Consider the following 11,543-nt stretch of genomic DNA (forward strand, 5'->3'; position numbering starts at 1 on the left):
TTTTAGATAAAGATAATGAATGAACTTACAATGAAAATACACTAAGATTTTTTATTTACATTCTTTATAGTACAGAGAAAAAAGGTACAATTAATATATTTTATTTGTTGAATGAATTTTATCAAAGAATAACATCATGCTAATCTTCTGAGCTACCCTGCCTGCTGCCCATTCCAACATACCTTTAGGACCAGGTGGTCCAGGAAGCCCAATTCCAGGGATACCTGGTTCTCCTTTGCTACCAGGTATCCCTGGCAAGCCTGGTTGCCCTGGGAGTCCAGGGTCACCTATGGAGAAAGAGCAGTTATGGAAAGGAAAACGTTCAAAGAAAGAAGCCGCCAGGGCTGGGTGCAGTGGCTCACGCCTATAATCCCAGCACTTTGCGAGGCCGAGGTGGGCGGATCACCTGAGGTCAAGAGTTCGATACCAGCCTGGCCAACATGGAGAAACTCCGTCTCTACTAAAAATACAAAAATTAACTGGGCGTGGTGGTGGGTGCCTGTAATCCCAGCTACTCGGGAGGCTGGGGCAGGGAGAATTGCTTGAACCCAGGAGTTGGAGCTTGCTGCAGCAAGCCGAGATCACCCCACTATACTCCAGCATGGGTGACAGAGCAAAACTCCATCAAAAAAAAAAAGCCATCAGTGTTGAAGATACTTTGAAATAAATTCCTCACATACCTGGAAGACCTACTTCACCATCTCTGCCTGGGTTACCAGGCAAGCCAGGCTTCCCTGGCTGGGTTATAGTCTGACCTGGATCCCCTTTAGGACCTGAAAGCAAGAGTAAATCAGTGGTAAATGAGAAGTATTTACTCAACTAAAGGTCTCTTTTTAATTAAAAACAAAAAAGAAAATTATCAGTAATGTTTTGAAAATGTAAACTAACAAAATTCACAAGAAAACAATCTTCCACTATATATTCAAGAAATATATAAAACAGAAGGATAGAATTTCAAAAGAAAAGGATATGACAGTCTTAAGGACTTCCATGATTCAAGATGTATAATGGTTAATTTTAGGTTTCAACATGGCTAGATTAAGAGATACTGATATAGCTGGTAAAGCATTATTTCTAGGTATGTCTGTGAGGCTGTTTCCAAAAGAGACTGACATTTGAATCAGTGAAATGTATAAGGATGATCGACCCTCACCCAATGTGTGTTGGTACCATCCAATCAGCTGAGGGACCGGATACAACAAAAAAGGCAGAAAAAAAGGTGAATTCACTGCTCTCTCTCTTTTGAAACTGGTACACCCATCCTCTCCTACCCTTGGACATCACAACTCCGGGTTCTCTGGCTTTCAGATTCTGGGACTTGCACTAGCAGCCACTCAGGTTCTCAGGCATTCAGACTAGGACTGAGCCAAGCTACTGGCTTCCCTAGTTCTTCAACTTACAGGTGACCTACTGGGGGATTTCCCAGCCTCCATAATCATGTAAGTCAATTCCCATAATAAATCACCTCTTATCTATCTATCTGTTTATCTATTTATCTATCTATCATACCCATCTGTCCATCCATTTTAGAAAACCCTAAAACAGGGTGTTATCTATATAAGTATTTTTAAAATGTAGGCCAAAAGAGCATTAAAAATCAAACTGTAGTAAACAAGGAAAATACTTCTTTTGGCTAATAGGTACATTTAGGTTTTACATGTGCAAAGTTCAAGTATATCTACTTCTTATTAATGGAAACATGAACTTGAAATGGGCTCAAGAAAAAAAAAAAGATTTCCTAAACATGACACAAAAAGCACTAACCATGAGAGAAAAGATTGATAATTTTGATNGATTTCCTAAACATGACACAAAAGCACTAACCATGAGAGAAAAGATTGATAATTTTGATGATGTGAAAGTTGTTTTCTGCTCATTGAAGACACCATACAGAGTAAAATGTCAAGCCACAATAGGTAAAGATTTCTTTTCACAAAATACGTAGGTAACTAAGAACTAATACACAGAATATATAAAGAACTCCTCTAAATCAATAAAAAAAATCCAATATAAAATTGGTCAAAGTACTTGATTAGGCATTTCACAAAAGCAAATTCAAATGACCAATAAACACATGAAAAGGTGCTAAACTTTAATATAATCAGAGAAATGCAAAATATCACACTCAACAGATTGGCAAAAAGGTAAAAGTCTGACAATACAAAATGTTTCCGAGGATGTAAATCAACATAAAATGTTCAACACTGCTTGTGGTAGTTAAAAATTGGTACAATTGGTCTGGATATAGTTTGTAATTATCCACTCAAGTGGAAGATGCACTTATCCTATGCTTTGAAAATGCTAATCTTAAACACATACCCTAGCCCAGGTATTGGTAAGCATTCTGTGTAAAGGACCAGAGTAAATACTTTAGGCTTTGTGGACCATACGGTCTCTGTAGTAACTACTCAACTCTTCAGTTGTAGTGCAAAAACAACCACAGACAAGGTGAATGGTTGTGGAAGTGTTCACATAAAACTTTTATTTATAACAGGTGGTAGGCTGGATGTGGTCCATGGACTGTAGTTCTATAGTTTGCCAACTCTTGCCCTAGAGAAGTGTGAGCACATGAACACAAGGAGATATAGGGATCTATCTATCTACCTATCTATCTATATGACTGTACACAGAAGCATTATTCATAATAGATCCAAACTGTAAATAACCCAATTGACCATTAGCAATAGAATGGATCAATCAACTGTAACACACACACACACACACAAACATACATACAATGAAATACTATATAGCAATAAAAATGAACATACTATATATAGCCACACAAAAAGTTAATATAGAAAACACTTACCCTATGATTCCTTTAACATGAAGTTCAAAAAGAAACAAAATTAAAATACTCTGTTTAAAAATGCATACAGAGGTCACAAAATAGAGGGGTAATGGAAGAAAATTATGTAAAAGTCAAGACAGTAGAGAGGAAGAAGGGAATTGTGATTAGGAAATGACAGGGAGAAAAGGTTAGGGGTTTCTAGGATGCTGGTAACATTATATTTTTTGATGTGTGTGGTAGTTACCTGTGTGTTTCTGCTATAATTATTTATTAAACTTTGCATTATGTATCATGTACTTAAAAAGAACAAAATTAACAGTAACAATGAAACAGTCAGAGAAGATTTAAAGAGAAACCCCCTTACAAAAAACATTGTGATCCCTTGCTAAGATGCTCCGAAGAGTTCAAATATAAATGGCCAGGGAATCACACCTCTTGGGAAAGGAAGCCATGAGTAGCCAAAACATAACAAATTTCTGTTTTTAAGCACCAAATTTAAAACAAAACACAGTAGACTTACCTGGTATTCCTGGCTGGCCTGGATTTCCTGCCACACCTTGTATGCCTTTTTCACCTACTGGGCCTGGAGGGCCAAAACCAGGAGGACCCATAGGCCCTATATTCCCTGGGAGGCCTGGTAAACCTGGGTTCCCAGGGGGACCTCTTTCACCCTTAAAAGTAATTCCACCCTAAAAAGGGAAAAGTTTAATACAGAAACATATAGATACAACAACTATCTGTAGGTTGGTACTGAATACAACTGGGGAAAGGCTATAGCCATAAATAGTTCTTCTTAAAAGCTATATAAGTGAGTGGTATTATAGGATGGTATGTGTGATCATTCCGCTTACTCATTCCTCCAACAAATATTTTTGGGCTCCTACTATGTGTCAAGTGCTGGTGATACAACAGAAAACCAAAAATACAAAAAAATCTCTGGCTTTATGCAGCTTACATTTTAGTGTAAGTCAGAAAGGTTATAGTCTAGATAACATTATAAAATATCACTTCCTACCTAAATATCCTGGGCTGTGTGCTATGTACAAAGTAAGATTGTTCATTTATGGTAAGTCTTTCAGTTCTGTGGCACATTGAACATGGCTATCTACTTGTACTGATCTCTAAGCTTACTATATATATATATGTGTGTGTGTGTATATATATATAGAGAGAGAGAGAGAAAGAGAGAGACACAGAGAGAGAGAGAGAGAGAGAAACAAGTTAAATTGCTGGTTATGAGGTTTATTTATTTATTTATTGTGATGGAGTTTTGCTCTTGTTGTCCAGGCTGGAGTGCAGTGGTGTAATCTCGGCTCACTGCAACCTCTGCCTCCCGGGTTCAAGTGATTCTCCTGCCTCAGCCTCCCAAGTAGCTGGGATTATAGGCGCCCACCACCATGCCCGGCTAATTTTTGTGTTTTTGGTAGAGACGGGGTTTCACCATGTTGGCCAGGCTGGTCCCGAACTCCTGACCTCAGGTGATCCGCCCACCTCGGCCTCGCAAAGTGCTGGGATTATAGGCGTGAGCCACCATACCCAGTCATGAGGTTTAAATAAACCCAGGGAAAGATATGTGGGGGTTAAGAGATGGGGAACCTTATACTGTCTCATAAACATCTTAACCTCCTGCCCACCTATTCATAGAAAATATTATTCAATATTAAAGGGTTAAGAAAAATAAGTTTACAAAACAAGTGAAAGAAAAGAGTAGTGAAGAAACCCTACATAGTCAGTAACAATGTGCCATTACTGTATGGTCACACTGTTTTAAGCATTGATTGGGTGTTTATCTCAGCATCAGGCCCATCCTTTGAGTTAACTTAGAAAACATTTCTAAGTGAAAATTTAACATCACAAAACGAAAAACATCAAACCAACTCACAGGCTCTCCTTTCGGGCCAGGAAGTCCTGGCAATCCATCCTGTCCAGGAGTGCCAGGTAAACCAGGAAGCCCTGGAGCTCCAGGGGAACCCAACTCTCCTTTGTCACCCTTCATTCCTGGAAAAGTGAGGATATCACCAGGTTCACCTTTAGATCCAGGAAAGCCTGGAGCACCTGGAGCTCCTGGAATGCCCTGAAGTGGGTAAGGAAAAAAAGAGAAAGAGTGGAAAAAGAAGAAAGAGAAAAAGAAAATCAGTTTCTTTTTTTCTAACATTTTCTTCTCTCCAGTTTACCCCTTCAACCCATCCAATAACATTTAATGTACAAAGGGCTGAATCAAGTGAGGCATATGAGTCAGGAATAGTCAAGGAATCAAATAAAGTACAACTTAATAGAAAAATGAAATTATATATGTGTGTATGTATATGAATAATTGAAAATCAATGTGTAAAATGCCTTCCTTCTACTTCTTTTTGTTTTATAATATACTCAAAACTTACTGGTAATCCTTTGGAACCAGTTGCACCAGCTTGTCCTTTTTCACCTTTCTGTCCAGGGAAACCAAGGGATCCTAACACACACACATACACACACACACACACACACACATATGATAATGTAAGCTTTGAGCTTGAACTCCTGAAAAGCTCATACAGAAATCATCAAGTCAGAATGTAAAGTTTTTAAAATAAGAATCCCATTCAATCCCATTTAAGTCACATTTGTGTTTTCCTTTTATGTTCTCAAAATGAGATAATCATCCTTTTTAAAATAAATTTAACATTTCATGTTACATACAATATTGTATCCTAAGAAACTTCCAACTCCAAAGCAGTCCTTCTCAGACCTTGCAACTACCAAATACTATGCACAACGTTTCCTGGGTTCCTATGATGTTTTCATTGCCAAAGGGAGAAAAAGATAATGAAAAGGTCTGAATATCTTTGTTCTGACTTATGCAGTTTTCGTAGATCCTTACCAGTCCTTTCTTTGGTTTATCATTCCCTGAAATTTGGTTTATGAGAAATATTTGCAGCTCAAAGACTAGAGGAAACGTTACTAAAGCAGTGGTTCTCCAAATGGATCCCTGGACCAGTGGCATCATCACCACCTGGCTACTAATTAGAAATGCTAATTCTTGAGCCTTCATCCAGGTCTACTGAATCAGAAACTTTGAGAGTGAGGCTCCGCAGTCTGGGCTTCAAAAAGCCCTCCAGGTGATGCACTCTCAAGTTTGAGAACCATGAGACTAGAGGTACAAGGCTAGATTACTAACGTCCGATAATGTCTAAAAGATTTGTTGAAAGTATTCCCAAACTCCAAATGAATTGGTGTCCTTCATAGACTCACTAGACAGAAAGGTAAGAGATCTGGTGTCTATTCCCAGCCCTGACTCAACATAAAGTGTAATTTCAAGAGAATACTGGGATATCCTAAGGGGCAGTTAAATGAAACAGTTGAGGGTCTGACAGATATCACATACAGTTTTGACTGGAAAGGGGGATAGATGAGTTATACATAGAGAGAGGAATAGTGGCAGTTGATTGTCAAACTCTGATAGAACCCCTATTTCTGAACGACAACATGTGATACATCCCCAATGACTGGAATCTCTGCCACTGGAAACTATATTCAGGGGCTAGGTATTATGAACTTTTCTCCCAGTATTCTGGAAAAAAGAAGTCTGACTCTGTATAAGTGATTTGTTTCTTCATATGGAAAATGGGGAAGATATATTTCCTGAAATCATATTGTCAAAATGCTTTAATAGAAAATGTTGGTAGCTTCAGGTATTAGAAACAAGAGCATAATTATTTTGATAACAAATAGAGGCATTTCATACTGAATTATTTATAGATATGAGTGACTAGCTATAAAAATGAGAAACTGGTAACATTCTAAAAGTATAAGCTCAACAAAATCTAGCCAAAAAATATTTAGAAGGTTGCCCTGAGGCAGAATGGTTTACCTGGAGGACCTGGGAGACCTGGCAAACCAGGTTGACCTGGAGGCCCTGAAATACCAGTTCCAATGCAGTTGAAGCAAGTGTCACCTTTGTCACCTAGTGAAATCGTAATAACAAACAAATGTTACTGAAAGGGGTACATATACCTTCAATAGACAGGTTCTAAAAATGTCAGCACTAAGGGATAGCATTTCCACTTAATGGTGGAATTGCAGAAGCCTATATCCTGAATCAATTTATGACAAATAAATTGCTGAGTGCTCACTGTGTGCCAAGAACTGTTCCAGATGCTTGTGTTACATTGGTGAGCAAAAGATAAAAGTCATGGATAAAAATTCAGGTCTACATGCCTCACATTCTACCAGGGGAAAGGGATAATAATCAATAAAGGAAATGAATTATCAAAATGTATATATGAAATATTTTAATATAATATTAACTATAGGCAGGGTGTAGTGGCTTATGCCTGTAACCCCAGCACTTTGGGAGGCTGAGGCAGGCAGATAACTTGAGGTCAGGAGTTCGAGACCAGCCTGGCCAACATGGCGAAACCCCATCTCTACAGAAAAAATAAAAACATTAGCCAGGCATGGTGGTGCATGCCTGTACTCGCCAGGTACCCAGGAGGCTGAGGTGGGAGGATTGCTTGAGACTTAGGAGATCAAGGCTGCAGTGAGCTGTGATTGCACCACTGCACTCCAGATTGGGTGACAGAGCAAGCCCCTTTCTAAAAAAAATTAAATATATATTAAATATTTAATATGCTTTAAAAGATATTATTTTTATAGGAAAAAATAGAACTACATAAGTAGTATTGAGTATGCCAGGGAAGGGTGGAGGATTGCAATTTTAAATAGGGTAGTCAGGATAGACTTGATTGAGAAGTTGATATACGATAAAACTATACTCAGGGAAGGGCGGGGGGTTGCAATTTTAAATAGGGTAGTTAGGATAGACTTGATTGAGAAGTTGATATGTGATAAAACTTAAAGGACATGACATGTGCATAAGAGTGTAGAACATTCCAAGCAGAAAGAATAGCCATGTTTGGTATATACAAGGAACAGCAAGCTGACCAGATTGCTAGAGCAGAATGAGGGAGGGGAACAAGGTCAGAAAGTTGACAGTTTACAACAAATGGCATATAGGCATATAAGAAACATAAAGGCTGTGGTTTTACTGTGAGTGAAATAAGAATCTAGTAGAAAATTTTTTTTAAAAAAGCAACTTGTTATAACTTAAGTTTTTAAGGGATGACTCTAGCTGCTATGTTAATAGCCTCTAAAGGCAATGATGGAAACAGGGTAACCACTTAAGTGGCTACTGTCGCAGCGATCTAGGAGAGAGATGGTGGTAGCTCATCCCAGTGACTGCAATGAAAATGATGAGAACAGGTTAGATTATAGACATATCTGAAAGTAGAGTCAATGGGATGCTCTCATGGATCATATATGAAATACAAAAGAAGAGGGGAATCAAGGATGACTCTAAGGTTCTCAGCATGAGCAACTAGAAGACTAAAGTGGCCTGCTTTTTAAGTAAGAAGCATAAGATGTGAGTGGAGCAACTATGGGGAGGAGGTGGCAGAAATCAAGACTTCACTTTGATCAGGAGGTCAAATTCAAAATGTTGACTAGGCAAATGGATACACAAATCTAGAGGAAAAGAGTTATATCTGGATAGGAGGCATAAATTTGGAAGTCATGGGCAATTAGGTGGTATTAACAATCACAAGACTGAATAAATGAGTTTAGATAGAAAAGAAGAACAAGGACTCAATCTTGGAGCATTTTAAACTTAAAAGTTGGATAGATAATTCTAAGATACGTACAAAAATGCAAAGAACCTAGAATATCCAAGACTTACAATAAAGCCACAGTAATTAAGACAGTATCGTATTGGTGCAAGGAGAGACTAATGAAACAACAGAAGAGAATACAGCAGTCAGAAACAGACCTACACACATATGGTCATATGATCTCCAAAAAAGTGCTAATGCAATTCATCGGGGTAATTGATGATCTTTTGTGCTACAGTACTGACTCAACTGGACATCCATATGGGAAAAATGAACTTTGATCCCTACTCCAAACTCTACACAAAAAATAATTGAAGAAAGATCAAAATGTGAAAGGTAAACAATAAAGTGTCTAGAAGAAAACACAGAGGAATATCATAAGGCCTTTGAGGTAAGTAAAGATTTCTAAAACGGTGCATAAAAAGTACTAACGATAAAATAGGACATTGATTAATTTGATTTCATTTAATTAGCAACTTTTGTTAAACAAAAGTTAACAAAAGAGAAGATAGTTTTAATACATATATCCAATAATAAAATTAAAGATAAACACAGGCACTTTACAAAAGAGAATATAAAAACCAAAAGAAAGTAGTTCATAATCAAGTCACTAAGCAAATGCTAACAAAAATCACTTTGGAACATGGTTTGGTAATATCTATGAAACAAAACCTACACCTACCCTGTAACCCAGCAATTCAATTTCCAGATATATCTCCAATAAAAATTAGTGTGTATGTCCTACAAAAAATACATCTACAAGAATATTTATGACAGCTTTATTCACAATAGCTCCAGACCAAATGTCCATCAACACTAGAATACTGAGGTAATGTGCAGTGGAAAACCAAAGAATGGTGGAAAAATACTGCAACAAACAAAAACATAGATATATCTCACATATATTATATTCAGCTAAAGAAACCAGACACAAAAGAGCTCATACAGTATAATTCCATGTATACAAAGTTCAAGATTAGGCAAATTAATATATGCCAGAGGATAAAATAGTGATTACCTTTGGGGGATACTGAGTAGGGAGCACAAGAGTCTTCCAGGGTCCCGAAAATGTTCTATATTTTGGTTTAGATGGTAATTAGATGGATACACATACACGCACACACACGTATGTACACCACAGAGGAATGAAAAAGAACAAGAAATGTAATGTACTGAAAGCCAAGGGATGCAAATGTTTAAAGAAGGCAAAAAGCAAGCAAAAAAAGGACAGACCTGACATTTGGATTAGCAGGATATAGACTGCTGGCAACTGACCAGCATTTGTGGAGTGGTAGGCAGTGGGGAGTTGGGGGAAGAGGGGATAAAATCCTGATTGGAGTATGTCTAAGAGAAAACAAGAGGAGAGTATCTAGAGGTAATGAGTAGAAAATTCTTAGGAAGTTTTGTTGCAAATGGGAATAGAAAAATAGAGAAGCAGCTGGCAGGGAATGTAGGATTACCCTATTTTTTTAGACAGGTGAAAAAAGCATATTTGTATGCTCCTGGGAATGACTGAATAGAGAGGGAAAAAATTGGTGATGTGGGAGAGGCAAAAATTGCTGGAAAAAAATCCTTGGGGAAACAAGAGGAAATGGAATCTATTGTATAAATAGAAGAACTGGCTTTAGATAGGAGCAGTAACAGTAATATGCAAGAAGGGAGACTATATGAGCACAGGTACAAGTAGGTAAGTAAATATGGTGGTGGCAATCTGTGAAAGTTCTCTTGTTACTGCTTTAATTGGTCAGTGAAGTAGGAAACAAGGTCAGAATAGGGGAGGAACTGCTAAAATTTGAGAAGAGAAGAAAAAGTGTAGGCTCAGAAAATGTGAAAATTTGGATAATGCTTTTGTTCCAAGTGAGTACAATGAAGTGAGAGAAGGGCAAAGGAATCATGGATTTATGAATGGAATTGATTGCAGTGATTGATAATGGAATTTAAGCTAGGTTAAGAGGGAAGAAAGGACATCAAAGAGTTAAGCATTAGTCAAAGTTGCTAGGTCTCAGTGGGGTTGGAGTATTGGTGGAGTCAGGTTACTAGAGGTAGTAAGCTAGAAAGAAGAGAGCGATGCAAAAAATGGGATGCATGAAACCAAGATCATGTAAGTATAACACTATTGGTAATGAGATGGTCTTGGGGTATGACCATGGGAGTCAGTGGCTAAGGTGTGATGGATGATACAGGGGATTTTGCTGATTATTTGAAAGAATGAAGAAAATGAAGGAATGAATATGTCTGGAGATCAAACCTTTAATTCCTTGTTCTCCTTGGAGTCCTTTATCACCTGGAGATCCTGGGGGGCCTGGAGGGCCTGCTTCACATATCTCATAACCTGAGTAAGATAAAGAAAGGATAGCAAGCTAATTGTTGTGAAATATCAAGAAGATTAAACAAAAGAAAGCCTGACAAGCTTTTCAGTTACTTCTCTGAAGAAATACAAGTACCTATAAGCAAAAGGAAAATACAACATTGTTGATAAATACTATTTGAAGAGCAAATGTAAACATCCAAGAACTACTAAAACCCAAAAGTAGAAGCAGTAGTAGAATTTCTTAGATATCAGAAATGCAACAAATGAGGCCAACCTTTAGCTAGAGTTACTTATAAACAAAAGCAAAAATAGAACTTAATAGGAGAAAAATACAGCTTACTAGGAGGGATGTGAGGTCCAGGAGGGCCAGGAGGCCCTGGAAGCCCAGGAGCCCCAGGCTGTCCATCAAGTCCAGGAGGTCCAGGAATGGAAATTCCAGGTGGTCCTTCATCACCTTTCTGACCCCTTTCTCCAGGAAATCCAGGAGGGCCAGGAGGACCCACAACTGCAGCCCCTGAGATTCAAAAAAGTGATCAAAATGATCTCATCTTAGAGATGTTACTTTAGTTATCATTGAGACATTAGATAATAATAAGATCTTCCTTTAACATATAATTCTGGTTATATTATTTTTTTTCTAGGAGATTCAAAACTCTGAAAAAAAGGTTGAAAAATTTCAAAGAATGTAAGTAACAGTTTGAGGGTAGGAAACAATAATTTAAAGTAGCTTTATTACTTTTGGAAATTACTAGTAACCCCATCCTTTGACACTATGATCTGATAATCTTAAAAA

The 11,543-nt window shown here is 37.7% G+C and overlaps 1 protein-coding gene across 1 annotated transcript in view; it reads right to left on the reverse strand.

Annotated features, from left to right (window-relative positions):
* The window catches only part of LOC108544815 (collagen alpha-5(IV) chain-like), a gene marked incomplete at its 5' end in the record, with an annotated part of 37,180 nt that extends 25,912 nt beyond the window's left edge, over positions 1-11,268 (reverse strand). The window contains 8 exons of the mRNA XM_017896169.1: positions 162-287; positions 681-773; positions 3,315-3,483; positions 4,677-4,868; positions 5,176-5,246; positions 6,645-6,737; positions 10,688-10,771; positions 11,091-11,268. Of these exons, the coding sequence (XP_017751658.1) occupies positions 162-287; positions 681-773; positions 3,315-3,483; positions 4,677-4,868; positions 5,176-5,246; positions 6,645-6,737; positions 10,688-10,771; positions 11,091-11,268 (1,006 nt within the window). The remainder of the gene's footprint in view (positions 1-161; positions 288-680; positions 774-3,314; positions 3,484-4,676; positions 4,869-5,175; positions 5,247-6,644; positions 6,738-10,687; positions 10,772-11,090) is intronic.
* Between the last annotated feature and the right edge of the window lie 275 nt (positions 11,269-11,543).

This window comes from Rhinopithecus bieti, unplaced genomic scaffold, assembly GCF_001698545.2.
Source record: "Rhinopithecus bieti isolate Rb0 unplaced genomic scaffold, ASM169854v2 scaffold_28522, whole genome shotgun sequence".
In the NCBI taxonomy this organism is placed as follows: Eukaryota; Metazoa; Chordata; class Mammalia; order Primates; family Cercopithecidae; genus Rhinopithecus; species Rhinopithecus bieti.